This window comes from Gymnoscopelus microlampas (assembly GCF_963454915.1).
Source record: "Gymnoscopelus microlampas genome assembly, chromosome: 6".
NCBI classification, from domain to species: Eukaryota; Metazoa; Chordata; class Actinopteri; order Myctophiformes; family Myctophidae; genus Gymnoscopelus; species Gymnoscopelus microlampas.
Genome location: NC_139943.1, coordinates 25572606 through 25595592, shown reverse-complemented (window position 1 = coordinate 25595592; position 22987 = coordinate 25572606). Strand labels below are relative to the sequence as shown.

Here is a 22987-nt window from a genome sequence, read left to right as displayed (position 1 = left end):
CCCTTAGGTTTCACTCAATGCATGCACATTTAGTAACACCACAGCCAAAATGAAAAAGTACAGCTTGTACCAAATCTCCCCACCTCCTCTTCCTTTAAAAAAAAAAAAAACGTCTGTAAACTACTTTCCACAGTTGAGGTTAGTGAGATCTTGTGTGATAACTTCATCTTTAGTCGGGGCCAGGGGGTGGTATGTATGTACAGTATGTGAAATGGATTGTTTTTCCTTAGAAAACACAACAGTCTATTTTCTTAAAAACTCGATTGGTATTTGGAGTCCAGACTATGTTGTAATTATGCTAGTGTTGTCAGTGTTTTCTCTTGGCAGCCCACCAGGGTGTTTTTTTTTCTTTCTCTCCTAAGCCTGCCTAATGACGATGTGAAATGTGATATATTGTATCTTTTCCTTGCATAAGCATTTAAATGGGAACAATTTGTGCCTGTCCTCAGTTAAGACCTGAGTGAGATCCTGAGTGTAGCTATTATGTTTCCCTCTATAGGTGGCTGTGTGCCTTTCACTTCCCAGTGGCTGGGAAGGAATATCCATCTTATTTGCGATTGTACAACCTTAGCTTCATTAAAACCCAGCAACAACCTGAGTTTCTGTCTCAAACTCCTTAAAGAATTGTTCCCTAATGCTGAACCGTAAATGTACCGTAGAAGCAGATTTTTTCCCTTCTCCACACATTGCACAACTCGACACTTCCTTCTCTTTGAGGATCCACAGGAAATGGCAAATGCTAACTTCCTCCTCCAGCTGAACGAGGCCACAACCTATGGACTGTTGCGTAAAATAATGGATTTATTGAATGCATTGTGACTATGCATGTATGTATCTGTGTACTCACAAGTTTTGGCCCAGTTTGTCAGCCCATACTGTTGTCATATTATGGTTTTGTGTCCACTTATTGCTTGGCAACCACTGTGGTCGTCACAGCAGGCGTTACTATTTACAGCAAATGTTGCTTAGCCCCACATTGTTTTGCCCAGATCTAATAGCCCATTGTATTTAAACGATGCCTCACACCATGCTGCAAGATTATTATTCCCATTACTAGAATTGCATGAGTTTCTTTGTAAGAGCATCACTTTTCTGTCATCATTAATAATAGTGCTGTATTATCATCATATGAGTCTAATGTAAAAAGAAAACTCACACAAGCCTGTCTTTGAGAGGACAGCCAACTCTGATCTAAACCCAGAATCCAGGGATCCAAGTCCTCCTTTTCTGGAACACATGAATTGTGCCTCTTACTTTGCTGCTACAACTAATCTGTCTTTAAATCTCTCCTCTCTTTGCTTTCTGCAGGGCTCCTGAGATCATCTTGGGTCTGCCTTTCTGCGAGGCCATAGACATGTGGTCACTTGGCTGTGTTATAGCTGAACTTTTCCTGGGCTGGCCCCTCTACCCCGGAGCACTGGAGTATGACCAGGTAATACACCATGAGAGAGACAATGATGCCTGTAGGGGTGCAACACTTAGGTGACCAAATTGATTTAATTGACTATAAATCATAATAATCATTACAATATCAATTTTGATTAAATCAATCCAAAATGAAGTAAGTTAAAGACTTTTATTTATTTATTTATGTATTTCATTGGGAGTTTGGGTGCAAAACCATCAAAATCTGTGCTTTCAATTCTCAAGTCTCCCCGTTCGCAATAACAGTAATTCAATAACGTTAGCAGCAAGTTGATTATGTTGCTAAATCCCCATTTGTTATTGCTCTCCGGGGTGCTCTATGGACAGTGTATGTCTGAAGTTGAACAAATCCTGTATAAAATCAACCTAAGGCTAATCTGCGCCAAAGCGAAACAGGAAATTGTTCCTGGCGACGTGCGATTTATTTTCCCACAGGAGAGTGCAGTCTAAAGTATACCCCTGGGACTGTGAATGGAGTCCCTCCTAGTGAGAGGGATTGTGTGTGGGTTTGGGAAAAGTAAGAAAGAAAACAGTAAAAAACTTTCATAGACCATGTTAAGATTACCCCCTGCTTATGGATATTATAGGCAATTCATGGAAATGTAAAAGATGCACGATTAGAATTATGTTCATTTTCCCCAAACCCACTAAGATGTGAATATGAGCTTTGTGCCGATTTCAGTGGGGTGCCACATTTTATGTGAACAACAGTAGCTGGCAAGTTTGAACAGTCATCAGTCTGAGGCAGTGGTTGTTCAGAATTTGTTGAGCACAGACGCGGATGTATCTCTGGGCTCTGCCAGGACTAACACACATGCATGCACACGTACATACGCTCGCACATACTGTACATAGAGGTACACACACATGCACACAGTGAAACCAGTGAGCCCCCGAAAGAGCGCTAAACCATGCCAAGGCTCGCTCCAGTTCCACCCTGCACAGCAAAATGTATTTATAAACATAAGCCTGATGGTAGATATGTGCATGTGCTCACAGAAATATGCACGCACGTGTGCTCGTGCATGCGCACGTACACACACACACACACACACACACACACACACACACACACACACACACACACACACACACACACACACACTATGGTGAGTGTGCAGTGCATCATCAGCAGGTTCTTAGTCCAGTATTCTCTGGCCTTTCTGAGCATTTGTTCAGCACTGTAACCACACACACACAGAGTTGTATTAAAACAAATCGCCAATGCTTTTCATCACTCACTCCTGTTTTGCACTCATCACACTCTGACTTTAACCAAACACAGACATTTATTTTACTAGACACTCACTAGACACTGGCCTCACTGAGGAAGTGAGAGTTTGTGAGCCTGAGGCAAGCGGAGGGTGGATCTACCACATTCTTCCAGTCATTATAGACGTCCTGATCAAAAAGCCAACTAAGCCTTGTTTGGCTGTGAAGCAGTGTATGAAACTAGACTACGGTTTGGTATTTAGGCTGGGAAACAGAACCTGCAACCTAAACCTAACCTTTCTGTGGAGACATGTCATAATTTAACTGTAAATCAGTTAGCTTGACACTGTATGCCATGCCCAGTGGGGTTGGGCTTCTCACAGAGGGAGATCTGTACTCCAGCTGAAAACATCAAGAAGAAAAAATAACTTTTGGGAGATGCGTTTTAAAATATTTACTTGAAAAAAGTCTATAAATCCATCTAAATGCATATATTATCTAACTCCTTATATGTGCACTAGAGGGTAGCACAGGTCCCAAAAATTGGACCCGTTCTGAAAAGGATCCGAGGATAATTGGACCCAGTCCGAAATGGACCACAAACGTGTTCCACACAGATGACGTTCCAACTTAGCTTTTTTGTTTGTGTTTCAACAGGTTTTCTTTCACCCCGCTAAAGAAAACCTCCATGGTGTTGAACAGTCAGTGAACACTGCACTTGAGATTGGCTGCGTTCCAATCGGCTGTTAACTTTAAATGTGGCTAATTCATTATGTGAGAATAAACTATATGGATTTTCGAATGTAATGACAACACATATGTTGTAATTACGAGTTTAATATGGAAATAAAGCTGACCGGGTCGATGCCGGTCTATCCAATTCAGACTCACTACCCAAGACCCGCAGCAATTCTAATAGTTCTGATACGTACCCAAGGGACATGTAAATATTTTGGACCCTCTCGGGTAGGGTCTCGGGTTTCCGGTTCCCGGTGGACTCGTGCTACCTTCTAACGTGTACGCATATCAAGAAACATACCATGCCCTGAGAGGATAGACACACCTATACAAATAAAAGACTGACTTGTATTTTTTATGATGCACCTTTTCTGCAGTCTGTCTGAAGGTTGCAGAGTATGGGCCCTCAGTGACTTTAATTACATGAATTCACTATGATGTGCAGCGTTGTGAGACGCATCATAGTAATAATTAATTGCCCATTTAGATGGAAGAAACTCTACAAATATCACCAGAAACTTTAAGATATTCTTTATAATCGTATTTACTGTACAAAGAATCACACTTTTAATATAGGGTTGACCTAAATGCTCTGAAGCATCATTTGTTGCCATGGTAAAACCAATATTGGAATGCTTTCATGTATTTTTTCACGCCTCACCCCCCAAAATATCCCAGGAAATAACTCGACATAATTCATCAATGCATCAACATTAATGATTTTGGTAAGACTTTACATTAAGGTCGGGTCTATAATGCGTTATAACCACATTTATAATGCACTTATAAGGCATTATAACACTTGTTATAAATGTTTATAATTATGCATAATGACTCATAACAAGGTTTATGAAGAATTAGAACTTGTAATAATATAATTTATAATTGCTGGACTGGTCATAATGTATTATAAACTCAGTGGAACAGCACATTATAACTCCCAGGTAACGCTTTACTTAAAGGTCGGGTCTATAATGCATTATAATCACATTTATAATGCATCATAATGCACTTATAATGCTTCATAACACTCGTTAACTTATAACAAAGACACTTATCTTTTCAAGGTTGGAGAAGAACGAGAGTAGAATAGCACTCCATTGTTAAAACACATAAACACACATTAAAACGTGCGTGTAAGCCACCGGCTACGCAGGCAGTATATGTATACAGTATGTACGATATTTACGGCACATGCGGTCTTGGCAGAGTACTAAAGGTTGAAGTGCAGGCAGGGATATAACCCTGCACAATAAATAACCATGTACAGTAGCTTATAGGCTGCCAAAAAACTAAATGTAAACCATTTACATCATGTGTTCCCTTATGTTCTTCATGGAACAACCGGAATTGTCTTGTACCCAGGGTTTCTCCTCAACCTTTGACTGTAAGAAACAGTTGTGTCCCCTCTCATGGTTAATACACCACGAACTTGCCAATGTAGTAATGGAGATGCCGTCTCTGATTTTGGCTGGTTCGTCTGAACACAAAAACGTGTTGAAATGAGAGAAATGTATTAAATCTATAAAAATATAATCTATAAATCAAAAGTTTTTCTGAATGTAACTTCAGAACGGCAAGAGAATGAACGCTCTCTCCCTCTCTTATTACCCCTCCCCACTATCACCTCATTATGTCCGTCTGTCTCGCCTCGTCCTGTCTCTATCTCATCTCGGCCCCCCTTTGTCAATCTCTAATTCTCTCTCTCTCCTTCTCTCCCCCCTCCGTGTGTGGTCAGATCCGGTACATCTCTCAGACTCAGGGTCTGCCTGGAGAGCAGCTGCTCAACAAGGGTACAAAGACCACTCGCTTCTTCTGCAAGGAGTCTGACTCTCCCTACGCATCCTGGAGACTAAAGGTATGTGAACATAATTACAGCAACATGGGAAATGCGTGCACACACACCCATACTGTTAGGCCTGTTTACATTTCACAGTCCCTTGTAATTTTCATTCTGTATGATTTAACATGCAACTGGTTCCATAATAGGCCACCACCATACCACACACACACTCACACAAAGTAACGAAGTATACAAAGTGGTCTATGACCAAAGAATAAAGGAGCCCAAAACTTAGAAGAGTCCAAGAAAATCCACTGTTAAAGGGCAATAAATGCATGATCTTTCCAAAATCAAAGAGTTATCATATTAAATAATAGTGATCTCAATATTGATGTGATTTTTGCTATAATCGAGCTGCCCTTATCTGAATATTTGTGCTGTCCATCCAGTCAACAGAAGACCATGAGAAGGAGACGGGACTGAAGTCCAAAGAGGCCAGGAAGTACATCTTCAGTTGTCTGGAGGACATTGCCCATGTGAGTAGCCTACACCCAGTAGTTGAGTGTAGATCATAGACTGCTATGTATCATGGTCTCATGGGTATATTTATTTGGACAGCCCATTAGTTGTAGGCCTGAGAAACCACAAAAAAACATGTTTTTCTTTTTATCATACTGTATCTCTGAATTGATCTTGCGCTCTCTCAGGTGAACTTGGTGCTGAGTCCTGACAGCGGTGACGTGCAGGTGGAGAAGGCCGACAGGAGGGAGTTTGTCTCTCTGTTGAAGACCATGCTGCTGCTCGACGCCGAGGACAGGACCGTTCCGTCCGATGTCCTCTGTCATCCTTTCCTCACCATGACTCATCTGCTGGACTACCCGCACAGTAACCAGTAAGTTACATACACTGACTGACGTGTGCACCGTGGTGTACGCAAAACAAAACACATGCGCGACACGTTCTTAAGCAGTCTTTTATAGTAACCGATTAAATCAAGAGGAAAGAGTCCAGTCTCCCGCTTACTTGCTGCGGCACGTCCTGCGTCGCCCTCTTTGCCCTTTCAGTGGCTCCGAAGTGGTTTTGCATGCAGTCACGTGACAGTGACACACGTTCCATTGACTTGGTCCTAGGGCTGGGTGATGTGGACAAATATCTTATCCTGTCTCAATATCTCTTATCGATAATGTGGTGATAATTTCGTAATGTGATTATAATGTTTTTTTTTCTTTACAAATTTTACAAATTGTGAAATGGCAAAAATAGCCGATTTATAAGCTCACAATACATCGTAATGTAACACTTTGTGAGCGTCTAGATCGGTTCCATTTTGAAATATTTGAAAGATAGGGCTTAAGTGATTAATACTAGGAAAATACACCACTTATGACATTATCAGAATACTGCAATATCCAAAATCCCAGATGATATCTAGTCTCATATCACGATATAGATATAATATCGATATATTGCTCAGCCCTACTTGTCCTCCTCTGTGATTCACTGTCTCTCCTCCTCTAGTGTGCAGTCATGCTTCCACATCATGGACATGTGCCACAATCGACCCACCAGCTCCCTGTACGACGCTGTGAACCACAACACGGTTCAGTTCTCCAGACCCCCACCCGCCCCTACCACATCGACTGCCCTTCCTATGGGTTACAGCACCATGCCAGTACACTCTCAGGTATTGTGTGTGTGTGTGTGTGTGTGTGTGTGTGTGTGCTTGTGCGTGTGCATAGTTTGCTGGCAGAGAAAAGCAGGTAGAAATGTAAGTTGGTAAAATGTTTTGTAAGGATCATTAAGGTCATGGTTCACTGAAGCGGCACAGCAGTGTTCTCCAAATACACAATCTGGCTTGGATGTCTGGCACTGGGATATTGACCACTTAAGCCTATACTTTGTGGCCCGAGGTCCCCCAGTCCTTTTTTCCTTCCACATCAAATGTCTTCGCTGAAAATATCCGATCTACAAGCTCACAGCGGTTGTAACACGTTATGGGCTTGTAGATTTATCCATTTCCCAGAATGTTCGCCTATTATAGCATTTCCAGAATAGGATCACTAGGGTTCATGTGATTAAATGGAATGGTGAATTTAAGCAGTACTGTATACAGCCCCCAGTGTGATATTTTCTTGTCTCTGCGATACAAAATGGATCAAAGAAGCTAAAATATATGCTAGAATGTTCAAGAACATTTAGCTTTAATTATACAATGAATAATAAACAAGTTAATATAAAATACTCATAATCAGAACTCTATTTTATTTAACCATTTAAGATCACGATAACAATGCCCACTGCTCCAGGACATCCCACATTCAGTTGGGAAGACATTATGTCATTCATTAGATGGTTGACCTTTGGACACCCTCTCTGGGTATGTCCAGAACACAGAATGTATGAATACATATTTATAAATACACTTGGCTATATTATTTAATCTTGGGTGATGTAATGGGTAGGTGCAACTTTTGCCAACTTTTGTGGTTCAAACAAGGTTGTCATCTTCTGGAGAGAAGGTGGTACTGCAGCATCATCACAGTACACTAGTTTCTGGGGGTTTAAGTGCAGCTGAGTGAAGATGACAAACAGTGATGACTCATCTCACCACTTTTTTACTTTTATTTCCCCTACACCCGTGATTTCCAACCTGTGCTCAGGTTGCACATAATTGCAAAAAATAATATAATAATAATATAATGTAAAATAACAAGAATTTATGAGGTGGGGGGGGGGATTAGATGGTATTTTTTCTTTAAAATCTTGAAGGTGTTTTTATAGTGATACCAATAAATAAGACCTGAAAGTATACATAATCGATTGATTCATCATTAAAATAAACATGCTCTGAAAATGCACGTGGCCCACCCGTCTGACCACTTAACATGGCAACTGCTCGGCTGCCTATTCTACATGTCATGTTCTTTCTCACCCCTTTTATTATATTAACATGCTCCCTTTTCCTTCTACTCTCTCCCTCACCCCTCTTCCCCCATGCAGGCTATGACCCAGTCAGCACCGTCAGTGATGCATCCTGGGATAGCTCTGTCGACTGGAAGTGGTCAGTTTGGGTGCAGTGACTCATTCCCACCCGCTCTCATTCTCTGTCCGCCAACCATGCAAGGTATGAAGTCCACTTCCTGTTTAACCGCGTAAGCCCTGTTTACTTTGTCCTCCAGCGATTATCGAGGAAATAGCTGATCTCCGAGCTCGATGTGACACATAGTGAGCTTGTAATTCGGCTATGTTTGCTATTTTTGAGGATTTGGGGGAATTTCTTTGAATTTACGCTGACATTTCCAAAATGGGGACACCAGGCTGAAAGAACACAAAATGAAATAAATCCAAATCCATCTCAGCCACAAATGGCTAGATAACCAGTTCCAGCATTATTTTGCCTAAGTTTAATGAATTACTTCTAACCTCCAAGTTTACCAAAGATGGTATAACATTGCTGAACATGCATTATTACCTTATCTGCTACACTGCATCTCTCTCAATGCTGATCACAGAAATGGAAGGCACTGAATAAATGGCAACTCTTACTGTTTTTAGGCAACCTTAATCAGCCAGCAGGGTACTCGGTTCCCATGGTAACTCAGGCCCCTCCTATACAGCCCCTACCGATGAGGCCTGGAGTCATAGCACAGGTAAAACACATCTCTACTACAAGTGACTGGTGTCACTGCTGCACATCTTTGCTGCAGAGTTGTCTCCCGTGAGCTCAAATGCATGCATGTAAAAGCCATGTAGATTGACGACACAAAAATGTGAAGCTACCTAAACCCTATTTTATACCTCGTTGTACAAGGTGTCACGCGAAAATATCAGATCTACAAGCTCACAACGCATTATGATGCGTTGTGAGCTTGTAGATCTGCTATTTTATTTTGAAAATCGATTATTTTATTTAAATTAAAAAAAATATATCGTTATAATTGATTAAATGTATTACTTTGATTAACTGTTCAAACTGTTTAACCTCTAAATCCTTTATGTTAATTTATCCATTTGAGTGTATAATGAACTCTGAGGATTTGACTATGTATTAACATATGCTCTGTGTCCCGCGTAGCAGGCCTGGTCTAGCCGAGGGCAGCAACTCCTCGTCCCAGCAGCCTGGCAACAGATGACTACGGTGGGCCCTCCTCCCTCTCACCCCCCTCCCCCACCCCCCTCCTCCCTAACCAACGACACTGGGCCACAAAGGATCAGCGACTGGGGGTGAGTCACCCGTCAAAATCATGGAAATTCCCTGCTTTTAGGATTTTCCCGTGGCATGGAATTTCTCAGTGGTCATGGAGGGGTTTTTTGTTGTAATGAAAAATGGGTTTATTCCGGAGTTAAAAGAATTTCATGTATTATGTTAAGCGTAGAATGGTTCAGGCTGGTTTAAATTTCACAAACAACTTAACAATTTGTTGAATAAACCAATCACGTGAAATGAAAAGTCAAAATGTTTGCAATTTTTTGCTCATGGAAACTTAATTAATTATTTTTGTTGTTTAAAAAAATGAAGCTTGACAAAGGTTCTATCAAAGCACAACATTCTTCAGTTTGGTGCATTTTTGCCTGTTGCAGGAAATTGCATCCTCATAGCGGCCACTACAACTCTGTGATGCAGCAGCCTCTCATGACCAATCACATGTCAGCCATGACTGCCCCTCAACCAATCAACATTGGCATAGCTCACGTTGTGTGGCCCCAGCCAGCCAATAAAAGGAACATTAAGGAACGACATGCCCACAACAGGTGAGTCTTTTAAGCTTGAAGGAACAGATATGTCCAGTACTTACTTATATCATTATATACTACGCAGTTAATGAAGAAATTGCCCCTGTTTAAACTGTACACTCAAATGAGTAAGGGAGCCACCAGTAAGTGCAAAAGAACAATTTATTTGGGTACTTGATGTCCCAAAACATAGAAGCACAAATAGAAGCCACAAGCTCGGAGACGTGTAGTATTTCCCACCTTTTCTATTTGTGTCTTCTATGTATTTGGACACAAGGTGCCCTAATACATTTTTTTTTACATAAACAGCCCATTTATTATATATCGTCGCTGTCGGACAGAAACCTTGTCATATATATATTTTTTTTTTATGTCACACAAAAGTAGCAACAATAGCAGTATCAATCTCATGTGTCACAGTGTGATGCATAGTAAGCTTATAGATCGTTAGAATCTATATAAATATTTTCTTTACGTTTTGAATAATTTTGAACATTTTTGCCTCTGGGGTTTTACAAATCAAAGAAAAAGGTCTGTAATTTGCAAAAAGGTTGCTCTTTATTCGACGTTTCGGTTGTTAGACCTTCATTCAACAGGCCTGACAACTGAAATACTGAACTTTTGCTTTAATGTAGTCTATTGTATGATTCATTATTTCTATCTGAAGGAACTCCTCTCATCCCAGCAACATCCACGTGTCCATGTGTCGAACACCCAAGATGGTGGACATTGTTGGACAGGTTGCACCGGGAAGAAATCGACCACGGAGGGAGTGGCCTCAGCAGGGAACCAGAAACCAGGAGGTGCCGAACACAGATGAAGAGGAAGATGAGGCTGAGGAGGAAGTGAGCTGTTTCAAAGAGGTGGCACCGCCCTCTAACAGACAGCTGGAGGTGTCCAATCAGCAACAGCGAGAAGTAGCAGTCCTAATGGGTGACACGCCAAGCCCCACTCCCAGTGTGATCAGCATTCGTAGTGAAGGGACAGACGGAGGGGAAGACGGGGAGGACGAAGATGGTCTGAGATGCCGTCTGCGAGAGTGAGTAACACCAATAATGTTAATCTTTCACAGCCTACAGAAGCTTGATTCTGGATGACTCTCTCGATCCCTGAGGCCTATCATCTGCTACAGACCAAATAATTCAAAGCTTAATGCGATGTCAGACCCACCATCTCACAGTAGAAGGTTCTATTTAGGTGTTAAGCACGTCATGAACCTGGCTGTTAACTCTTTTCAGAGTCTCTACTATGTTTCTCTCCTCTCAGAGTGACTCTTAATTTTGTGCAATAAAACTAATAAAAGCCCAAACCGTAAATTATGAATGAACTGAAAATCAGACACGGGGTGCGTGTGTGTGAGGGATGGGGGGGGGGGGGTATGTTTTTATAGAACTAGTTCTATAAATTCATTAATCTCAGGCTGGAGGCGTGAATGTGAGCCGTACAATCGCGTGTCTCTCCATTGATAGTTGACATTCTGTCTCTCCTAGGTGTAAAGGGGAGTGTGTTTGTGAGGCGTGCAGAAACACCAGTGTGTCTATGGAGAGAGTGTGTTCTCTCAGCAGCCCAGACAGCAGCCTGAGCACCGGCTCCTCTGCCTCCAACTCACCACAGTCCAGTCCTTCTCTTTCACCATGCAAGAGGCCCAACAGGTAGCATTCTGCAGGGGTTGGGGAGTGGTTGGTTGGTTGGATGGGCGGGTGGGGGTTATGTGACCCAAGTCTCAGGGAAGCTCGGTCAAGTTACTGATAATGAGGGCAATTCTTGGGGGGGCAAACATTAACGTTAGGGCGCAAGTTGAGAGAATAAATTGGAGCCAATATCTGCACACGTGTGTGGGCGTTTTTTAATTTATTCACTGATTCACAGCGTTGACAAATTAGCACTTTTTCCCTCATAATTGACATTTGAGTAGGCTACTTGACTCCCACTGAACTGGAGTCACTTGTGAGGAATTACCTCCCAGCGTACCGCAATGCCCACATCAACTGGCTAATGTTTCTTTGCTCCCAGTCACCTTATTTAACCCCTTAAACCCCTCTAGACTTAGTAAATTGGACCCGAGTTGGCTCTGTACTTGGACTGCTTTTTCCCTCTACACCATATCTCTTTGCCAAAAATAGCTGATTTACAAGCTTGTAGATCAGCTATTTTTAGCTATTGTTCCCCCCTGATTATGGATGCTGAGGTTCAAGTGGTTAACTGGCCATTGTTGTTTTTGTGTACGTCCAGTATGTCTGAGGACGACGGCCACGAGAGCGGCTGTGACACGGTGGAGGGCTCGCCCACCTCTGACACGTCCACCTCCCCGCGTGGCAACAGCCCCTACCGTTACCATGGCAACCGCAACAACAACCGCCCGCCCTTGGCTGCAATGGTGGCAAGACTGGCGGCGCCTGTGGTCCAGGGGAGGAGTCCCCACGGAGTCAGGACCATGGTGGTTCCACCAATGAGAGTACAGAACAACAATAATTGCCCGGGAACAGAGGATCGTGCCCATAGAACTGGTGAGTGGCACAGTGAGTTATAAATTATGACTGTGTGTTTGTGTGTGTGTCTTTGTTTGAGGAACTGATAAATTAACTTGTTTTTATATAGCTAATCTAGTTTGTATGCTCATCACACGTGTTGTTATGACTGGATTTAATTTAATGTTTCTTCACTTAACTGTTCCCATATTACTGGGTCTGTCACCTGTGCTTTGGCCATTTCTGCTTTGCAGGTCATATGGGAGCAATCGGGGCTTACCACCCCGTAGTGGGTCATAGAGGCTGTAACAGGTGATCATTTTAGAACATGACCGGTGCAGAGCTGGTCATGTTCTAATACCTTAGAAATGCATCCATACCAGGAAATACTAGTGTTATCTAAAGATAATGTTTAATAATGACTAATGAATACCAATTTCCTTTCCTTTGACCATAGTCTATGATTTATGGGAGACTATATTAATTGGAAAACCCCCATCATATAACTTTTTAGACCGTCCAACTGTAGATCCGCTCTGTTCACATCCTTCCCATACTCATTAACGTGATTGCAGTGGTCTAAACCAGAATATCTCTATCTAATTTATGTATTTGGACCCAGTTTATCTAATTAAATGAGTACTGGCATGTTTAAACAAAGCTGGTTCACCGAACAAGACTGATTCGCACAGTTTGGTTCTGTAGTGAAAAAGCCATATATAACAATACAAAAACACCACCTCATTTAAACCATTAGCCTGTCTCACATGTCACCGTGATGGCTGTGGGGGAGGTTATCGGGTTGCAGTCACGTCAGTCACATCGCCCCCTCACCCACGCATAACTGTCTGTACCCACATGTCCAATTTCTTATGGAAGGACAGACAAGCATCTCAGCTTCTTCTGAAATACCCCAATTTAACTGTCCTTGTCCTTGACATCACTGGGGAAAATAATGCAACATATTCTTTATATTCTGTATACAGTCCTGTTGGAAATGGATGCATTTCTTTACGTATTGGTTCACGGCCAATGTCTCTCTCTGCTGGTTCTTACCAAATGGCAGAAGTTGCCTGTAGACACTGATCTCAGTTTAGTTCACCTTACCATTCTCCCCAATCATCCAGTTTGTTTGGGGTGCAGAACTTAAAACTGTCTGTAGATCAGAGTCTAAGATCAACTTAACTCCTGAGGTGCTTTTGTTTTGCTTTTTGCTGAGTGCCAACATTCTGGTGTGTTCTCTTGTGTATCTCTACCTCTGTTTCTCCAGCCTATACTTAACTATCTACTTCAATTTGTCACAGTGCCCGGCCTTTATGAAGAAAGATGCTCATGCATTTTATATGAAAGATGGGTTTAATCGTTCCTTGACAGCAGTAAAACTTACATTATGCTGCAGCCATGAAAGGACAATTGTTATTCTACCACACCGCTACTGTAGCTCAAACATTCCATCGTCAGTAATTGTCATGTTTGCTCAGCCAGTGCCTTAAGGGGACAATGACTGAGAACAGGATTACCCAGATATCCAGAAAACTGATCATATTACCCAGTCCTCCAGAAAACTGATCATATGTACTTCATGTAGACGTTCTTGGCGCTTGATCATTTGTATGTAACCCCCCACTTGGAACTTGTGATGTGTTACATTTTGGGGACCCCTAATGTAATTCCGTACAAGCTACAGTATTGCTTTATATAAAAATAACTTTTCAAAGTGCAAATATTATATATATTATATAATATGCCACAAAGAATAAGGACCACATTTTTGTCCATAAGCGGCATAATCCTGATAATCATGTGCTGTAGATTTATCTGAGACCAAACATCTGTATCCATTTATTATTACTTATTTTCCTCTGTCTATTACCAGGCTTTAATATTAACATTGGTGGAAACAGACCTTGTAATCCGTGTCTGTCAGAGAGTTGTCAGGCTCTATAAATATCTACTCTCTGCAAGTTATCTGACAGGAAGTGCACCATGTGTTTGTGGCAGTGCTAGGCTCTGAATGCAGGCCTCGGACCCATCCTGCCATCTGCTGCCTGGTCAACATGTCTGTGCCCTGCTCTGTATATAAATGAACCAGACACTGGACCCGTGCCATTATTAGTTAATTCTCCGGTCAAGTTTAGTGGCATCAGTGACAATCTGTCATTTAACAGTGGCTTCCTTATCCATCTTAGAGAAATTGGATAGGACTGTTAAAGTTATTCAAGATCACTTAAGTTTGAGGTTAACTCTGTAATAAATGCCACAACTTCCTATTTACTGAATCTCAAGTCAGCCATCCAATCTTTTATGATTTGAAAACGCATAAAGAGAACCCCCCCCCCCCCCCCCGCCCGCCCCCCCACTTGAAAAAGCTACAAAGAGGTCTCGTGTTATCATGAAAATACATCCTATCTGATTCTGAACCTTTCCTCTGTGTTGCATGAGTTTTTCCCCCCTTCAGGTCTTGTTTGAAGACTGCGTGTTTGGATGTTTTAATCCCTGCAGGTGATGCGTGTTGAACTTGAAATTGGTGTATTGAGCATATTTACACAGCGGCCATTTTGATCTTTTACGACAGTCATACTCGGGGGTAGAAAACCCCAACCCGGGACATAAGGGCATGATGGCCACGGTGTGAGTATGGTCACTTATCTTCCCACCTGATGAGTATGGGTATTCTCTGTTCCTCTTCCAGGCTCAGACTCATGGTCCCGGTCCAAAGGACGCTGCGGCAATGCAGGTCGACGGAATCTTCCCTCCTCTGTGGCCATCCTCCCCTCCGTCCCCCTCTTGCCCCGGCAGCAGAAGGTGACTTCACTGCAGCATCAGCAGCCACTGGGCTTTGGACAGGTCAGTTCTGTTCACTTCCTGTCTACCCAATTTCTGCAGGCTCAGAATCTGGGAGTTTGAGGTCACACAATGTCATTGGATAATCGCCCTCCCGGATCCTAACCCTCACAACTTTACTGGCATTGCTTATTGTCTCCGCCAGGAGACTATGTTTTCGTTCTCGTCCTTCCGTGTGTCCACCAAGCTAACATTGGTCAAGCTTCACGTGACACGTGACAATATGTTGAGAGAGTGTGCTTTGATTGGCTAGCGAGACGCATGATGAAATAGAGCCCTATAAATAGGTGTGTCACTTCAAAAGATCATTTATATCTTTTGAAGTGAGGTAAGACAGGATTAATCAGGAACATTACTGGTGGAGACCTGTGCTCCGAGGAGCACATTTTCTAGTTTAATCATGTTTACAAAATGGAGTGAACACTGCGTTTTGCTGTTTGCTTTCCTGTGTAAGCAACCTACCAGCACCTGATTAAGTGGCTTTCCTTAACCATTTTAACATACATGAATGTAGTAGTGCATTACGGTTATTATACTTGCAGCTCAGGAGCCACTACTAAGGTTAAAATGTGTTTTTTTTATTTGAAATAACTATTGGACCAATGGTTGGTGGACATAATGGTGATACATAGCTGTGTAATGTACATTCAGAGCGCTCACATAATAATAATTATAATATGTAAACATAATACATAGTTCCCCTTCCCACGTTCCCACATTCCCCTACATTCAGGCGACATACTGTCGCCTGAATGCGGTGTATGATTATGATTTTCATTTATTTTGATAAAAGCAGAGTCTATGGTACATGAAAACGAGACACACCCGCCCCTTTTATGAGAGCAATTCCAAGTGAATGTGAGCACAGATCGTGACCAATGATTTTGGCCCATACTCACGGGAGTAAATATTGGACCCATTCTTTACAAGCCTCATATCTTCCAAACATACCGGAATAAAAACATTCAGGAGGAAATTAACTTTTTTGTTGCTGACACAGAGACGCTCGTCTCTGTGTCAGCAACACACACACACACACACACACACACACTGAGATCTTGCAACAGAGATCACAGGATGTTTGTGAGATCTGACAACGCTCTCATTGGGTGACCGAGCCCACTTAGGACACCGGAAGTCTACTGTATACCATTTCAAATCATTGGCGAGTCTTCTCTGTCAAGTATCTTTAGTAAAAGTATCCTTTAGGATTTCACTCCTACCACTATAACTCAAAATTAACTCGCATGCTAGATTTGAATTCATTTGGAATGAAAATCCATCATGCAGCAGGAAAAGAGATTGAAAACAGATGATCTTGGTGTTTCAGTCTCTGTATCAAGGCTGCTGGAAAGAAAAACATTTTTATTCATAGAACACATTGAACTTTATAAAAAAAAAATACAAAGAGAGTTAACAAACTGGGCCTCTAACGAAGCGCTCTCCCCCTCAGGTGCAGCCTTACGTTTCCAACCACAGCAGCAAGGAATGGAACGGCAACTATGGCCCCCTGCGGCCGCACGCCTACATCCCCCCTACCATGGACACACATACCTTCACCCATCTGCCGCACAGCAGCCCCACGCACACAGCCGCCGCCCCTCACACGCAGGGCCTCCCCACCCACACCCTGCTGTCCTACCCTCCGGCCGGCCCCCTTACCGCTACCCACCACCACCACCCCCACGCCATGCTCCCCTCTCACCCTCACCCTCCCCCTCTCCTCCAGCCTGGCTACGGCCTCTCGCATCCCCAAGGAGGAGCTATAGTTCACCAGGTGACTCTGGGCATCAACACCCACCCCCACCACCCTGGACACCCTGTTCCCCACACCCACAGGCTGCTGCCCTCTCCGACTATACACCCCCATCACCATCACCAGCCAAGCTACCCCCACCACCACCACCCCCATCAGTTCAAGCCTCTTTTCCCCCCTCCTCCTCACTCCTACATGGCCTCGCCCGCTGCCTACACAGGTTTCCCCCTCAGCCCCACCAAGCTCAGCCACCACCACCACCACCACCACCACCAGTACTCGTATATCTGAGGAGCAGGACAGGGCAGCAGCAATATCACATGATGGGGAAACGGGCTGGGACCTGGGCGGGTAGAAGCAGCAGTAGAAATCAACATGGACATCTGTAATTAAACCCACAACATCAACAAAAAGAAGAGAACAAGGAAGACGCAATTAATGATAGGAGAATTGATGATAATGTATAAATGAGAGTGAAATGAGCCGAGATGTTGCTCGAGATGATTTAAAGATTTGTGAGCAGTGTGAGGACGATGGCGAGAGGAAAGTGAAAGACCTTCGTCACCTCTACTGCAGTCGTGGTATTGTTTGAATGTCAGAGCAAGGTAGACTCTTGAGAGACTTCCTTGTGAAATCATGTCAGCCGATACAAATCTACAAAGCTTTACAAAGGAAGTGGCATGATATAATGGTGATTAAAGTCAATGATGATGATTGAGAAATTCGAAGTCATAATGTGTCTTTTGCACATTATCTCCAGTTAATTACTGTTTTGCGTAATGTTAGGAATATGAAATGACGCTGGGTTTTCTTTGTCTGAGCCCCATCAAGCCTTCCTTCCCTTCCCTTTATCTCTGTTGCCTTGTAGCGTGTGTGCTAACCAGTCAGCTCTGTTTTTGTTAAGCCATCCTGTATTGAACAGACTCAAAATGTTCTTTTCTTTTTTTGGGGGGCAGACTCACTGCTGCTGACATCTTCTAGTGCCTTAACAATGGAGTCTATGGTTCATCGATTTAAAATTTTAATGGAAACGGGCTTGCGCAGCACTTCAACTTCGGCTTCCGTTAAGAATATAACGGGCTCAGCTGATAGAGGTGCGGTTTAGTTTTAATTTCAGCAAGGGTTAACCCGTCACTTTGCTTTCTAACCGAGAGAATGATTTTACCATAGGTAAAGTGGATGCACGTTTAGGGCTTTGACTGAAAGAGCGTTTCATGTACATAAAGAATGTTGTGATTTGATATTTTGATAATCGATTTCTATTCACTATAGTACTTAATTCATAACAGTATTGTCACTGTTTACTGTAACTGCAATACAATCTAGATGGCCTCCGGGTTGCTGTGTTTTGTTTTGTTTTTGTTTTGTTTTCATTTAGGCTATACTTAATGCATTTGACTTTTTAGATTAACATTTTGGGAGTGGTATTGATTAAGAAATATACAAACAGGTAGATTGTTTCACGCTTAATTTCAAACGGCTTCTCAGTGTTTTAAATAACCTAAAATCTTTACAGTGTCATTGCTGGGCTATAGTGTTCAAGATGGCCTATACTGGCAAAACACTTGTCTGAAGCAGGCTGTTTTGTCAGTTTTGATACATTCCTGCGGGGTAGATGCCACAGCAAAACCCTAAGTGTTAATTTAACTCTTGAGTGTAAAACAAATGCATACGGGTGCATTTTTACCTTCTCAGAGTTCGATTAAAACTGGATTTGATTCCTAGTATCATAGAGCTCTGTATTCTCTGTCAAATGATATTGCCTCTCGTATCAGCTGGTATGTTACTGAAATCAGCACCAAAGAGTCAAAGACTGTTCATTAATCATTTCAGAAGCATCGGCTCTACTCCTCACCTCTCCTTTCACCTCCACACACTGTTTCTATCATTGAGATGATATCAGAATATATTGTGAGAACTATATTTTAAAAATAAGGTTGAGGTTTTATTTTTCTTAGCTTTGTTTGGCAAACTGTATGTCGAATGTATAGATAATACGCTGCTATGTACTGATTATCTGCCACTTCCGTAGCTGTGAAATTAGAGGACTAATCTTGTTCTACCCTGCATTCATTCTTTTGTATTGTAGTTCTGATGACTAGATACAATAGAGTTGGGTTTATTTTGATCATAGAGTATATTAAATGGTATTCTTATATGCTAGTGCCTCTGTATATTTGCTTTGTCGTTTTGAAGTGATTGTAAACTGCTGTAATGGAAGTATAAGTTTTCTTTTTGTTTGTTTTTTATTCTGTTGCTTTTTGGTGTGTATGGGTGTGATTTTTGTGTGTGTGTGTGTGTGTGTGTGTGTGTGTGTGTGTGTGTGTGTGTGTGTGTGTATGCATTTAGCATCAGTATTTCATCATGGAATTTAAGTTGGGTTCATCCTTGCATTCTGTAATTGGTGTGTTTATGTTTTCTTTTTTTCCCCAAGTTTTATTCTGATTAATTATTTGGCTGTATTTACACTTCTCTGTACTGTACAACTAGTGCCTTCTTCAAATGAGTGGTTCACAGATCGTGTCTTGTGTTGATATTGATATCAAAGCAGTTCGACTTTGTAGAATATTGTTCTTGCTAAGGGGATCAGCTCTTAATTTCAGCTCTTGCAACCCCAAAGTTATTTTGTTTATCAGACAAAGCTGACGTCTGAAACAATCCTTGCTTTCCTTCAGAATCCTAAGAAAGTATAAGTCAGGGAACATTTACTACACTCTTTAAGCACCAAGAAACACCGTACAGTACTCAAATATATGGTCGAATACACGCAAATGCAAAGCTTTACTCTCACAACCGTGAATGTATTTGTGGAACTAAAATGTCTTGTCTTTTGGTCTTCATGTGTAATGGTCATATTTGATTGCATTTGTAATGGCTACTCTGAGATATCTTCTCTGTTTTTTGACCGGGATGTCTATTTGATTTCTTGTGTGCAGCTATTGCCATAATGCCTGATTCATACTTAGTTGCACACCGAAAATAGCCAATCTACAAGCTCACAGCGCGTTACATTGTGAGCTTGTAGATCGGCTATTTTTGGTGCGTGATACGATGCAACCAAGTATAACTCGGGCTTGACCAGATATCATCATGTGTCTCAGTTGAGATATTTCATATTGCTTTATTAGTTCTCAGATACAAAGCTTTTGGTCCAAAGTTGTTCCCTCCCCATGCAACATCTAATCTATTGTGTCAGGATGTAACCGTTTTGCTATGTTAAAGTCACGGGTGTGCTTTCTGTATTTGTCTAATATGCTACTGTGTTGGCAATCCCTGATATTTGGATATACAAGAGAGGAGCACAGGAGCATGCACTGCTAAGCTCTGGATGCAGTATAGAATTAAAAGTGTAAGAATGGTTTTGGTGGCACACTGATTGCCTTCACTTGAAGAATCTTAATTTGAATAGAAAAAAGAATCATCTGTTCGATTTAGTTCTGTAATGTGCAGCCTCTCTTGATTCCCATGTGTTATTTTTTTCTGTCAGCTCAGCACCCATGATAAGATATGCATATGTATGGTTACAGTAATGTACATTACTATACCATAACACCACCTCTTAATTGATTGCTTAGGGTATTATTACCAGAGATAAACCACCTGCCTGTAGCCCTATGCAGAGAGAGAGTCACAGCGGGTCAAATGGTTGCATATCAAAAATCTAAGTCTGCCTAGCAAAATGGGAAAATAGTTATGGGAACTTTTTCTACAAATACCTTCAAGTAGCTTATATTTTCTCCCTTGGTGATGGAGTGCCTTCATTCAGCTAAATCTACCAATCCCCCTCCTTTGCAAAATAATCCAATTCAAGTCGGAAAAACATTGATCATTCTGTTTTTGCTATGTTCCCATATGATAAAAGTTATAATGGGTTTAATGATGGTCAAGAAAGAATGAGTATCTAATTTGGGTACTGGGCTGAAAGAAAAATAAGTTTTAAGAATTCCTGTACAATTCCTATGACACATGTTTAGTAGAAGTTGTTCCACAAAGTTATAATTGCTGGCTTCACGTTTAATATACTTAGAGACAAAAATGTAGACGTGTTTCCTAAATTTAAGCTGTTACTGTTTTAAATGTGTGTAGATCGTGTGGCTTTATGATTTCGTTTTTTGATTTTTCTTAAATGCTACACTAGTTTGACATGTAGCAACTGCACTGTGCAATATACAACAGTATGAGGACTGGGGAAATGATTATTGTTTGGATGTATTCATGTGTGTCTTATCAGTTTGCCCCCTCTAGTTCTCAGTGAGTTTCAATGTGACCAAGCCTTATGTACTTGTCACACAAAGCGGGTTCCTTCTTGGTGACTCTTATTGGTGAGTGTCAAATTATGAATTGACGGTGTACTATGTCAAGATTCACTTTGAATAAAAAAGGATCTTTTGCTTCAACTACTGCAGTTTGTGCTCTGTTTTGGTATTGCGTTGAATTAATTGTATTCCTTTTTATGATTAACCAAGAGCTAATGAGAGCTGTGCAGCATGAAGTCAGTTACAGCGGATTGTACGTATGTGTTATGCATTATAACACATTATGCATTATGACACATTCCACTCCCTCAGCTAATCACAATGCATCATTGTTCACAACCTCCAATGGCACCAGTAAGAGACATAAGGCCACTTATGGTCACTTCCACATTTAATCTCCATTCTCCTCATTGCGGTGAAAGGACTAGAACAAACAGACAATGGTTCAATAATTTTAAGTTGGGGCTTGATCAACCCCGGGCGGGTCACCTGGGCGAGGGTGTATGTTGCGAGACCCGAAACACCCTATGACCCCAGGCTACAACACTGATGATACGTCCCAGGTGCATCCATGTGATGTACAGTATTCTTTATAGTTAGTGACTCTATTTATAGTAGGTATGAGGACCACTGTAGATGTGTGTAACTTAAAATTTTATATAATTGGTTGGTGCCCCTCCTATCCCTTTTAATTTTGGCTTTGTGGGATTCCTCAAATTACTATTCACATAGGACTAGTATTACCTTTGGACCCCCCCCCCCCCAACAGACACACACGTCTGTGTTTTGTGTGGGATAAGCAAAGTCTGTATTTCACTGACATTTTCCTTGCGGTTATTACAGGCTCTTTTGTGGAAGAATACAACATTTTACTATAGCTTGATAGTAACATGAGTGATATGAGGTGATTCATTTTTAAATCTTCAGCTGTACTCATTGTTATTTTTATTTCCAGCAACATGTCCACTACCTCATAATGTTGAGTTTGTAGAACTCAGAATTGTGTAACCTGGCACAAACACTGATCAGGGGCCTGCCACGTGTGGCCCCCACGGTTGCCACAGGTGTACCGTTGCTCCAATCCTTACCAAACTTGGCGCAAACACTGTCCAGGGGTCTGCCATGACAATTGTCACCACAGGGGTCATGTTAGAATCTGTTCTTGAGAGATGAATCCTTACCAAACTTGACACAAACACTGTTCAGGGGTCTGTCAAGACAATACTTACACCAGAGGCCACATGCACAGTGTGCTCCAAGCACCACCAAACATGGCACAAATTGCTCTGATCAGTGCAATATAGGACTGGATTTGAAAGCCACTATGCGGCCTGAAAATCTAGTATACAGTATATATATCTCTGCTGTCGGGCAGAAACCAGCTAATTGCAAAATGTTCATTTTTCAGGAAATGACTATAACAAAACAGAAAGTGGAGTTAGGAGGTTTTGTTCATCATTGATAAGAACAGCTAAATGGACCTCCAAGCTCATAATGAGGTTGGAGGTCAAAAGGGGGCGGAGCCTGGAGTCAACAAAACCAGCTAACTCCACCCCCCTTTGATGGACTTTTGAGGATCCAATGGAGTTGGAGGAGGTTTTGTCAGAAGCCTTTTTAATACTTTTCATTGTTTTTTTAATCAACACACAGACGTAAAGGGTGTTCTGATTTATGGGAAAGAAATGCAGGAGTTTCTGCCCGACAGCAACGGTACTGTGTATACTGTACACGAGTATATACACAAGTATATAATGCGTAAAGTAGGCTATTT

At 41.8% G+C, this 22987-nt stretch overlaps 1 protein-coding gene across 3 annotated transcripts in view; it reads left to right on the top strand.

Annotated features, from left to right (window-relative positions):
* Nucleotides 1-21357, top strand: part of hipk3a (homeodomain interacting protein kinase 3a) — a 36927-nt gene extending 15570 nt beyond the window's left edge. Inside the window, exons 5-18 of one of the 3 annotated variants that reach the window (XM_084060649.1) lie at nucleotides 1309-1432; nucleotides 5114-5233; nucleotides 5608-5694; nucleotides 5866-6050; nucleotides 6677-6842; nucleotides 8159-8282; nucleotides 8714-8808; nucleotides 9237-9382; nucleotides 9740-9910; nucleotides 10560-10931; nucleotides 11383-11544; nucleotides 12125-12399; nucleotides 15053-15207; nucleotides 16658-21357. In XM_084060649.1, the coding sequence (XP_083916775.1) occupies nucleotides 1309-1432; nucleotides 5114-5233; nucleotides 5608-5694; nucleotides 5866-6050; nucleotides 6677-6842; nucleotides 8159-8282; nucleotides 8714-8808; nucleotides 9237-9382; nucleotides 9740-9910; nucleotides 10560-10931; nucleotides 11383-11544; nucleotides 12125-12399; nucleotides 15053-15207; nucleotides 16658-17251 (2776 nt within the window). In that variant the 3' untranslated portion in view covers nucleotides 17252-21357. Of the gene's footprint in view, nucleotides 1-1308; nucleotides 1433-5113; nucleotides 5234-5607; nucleotides 5695-5865; nucleotides 6051-6676; nucleotides 6843-8158; nucleotides 8283-8713; nucleotides 8809-9233; nucleotides 9383-9739; nucleotides 9911-10559; nucleotides 10932-11382; nucleotides 11545-12124; nucleotides 12400-15052; nucleotides 15208-16657 lie in introns of all 3 variants that reach the window. The other 2 variants (XM_084060648.1, XM_084060650.1) reach the window with 2 other exon arrangements.
* The last annotated feature ends 1630 nt before the right edge of the window (nucleotides 21358-22987 follow it).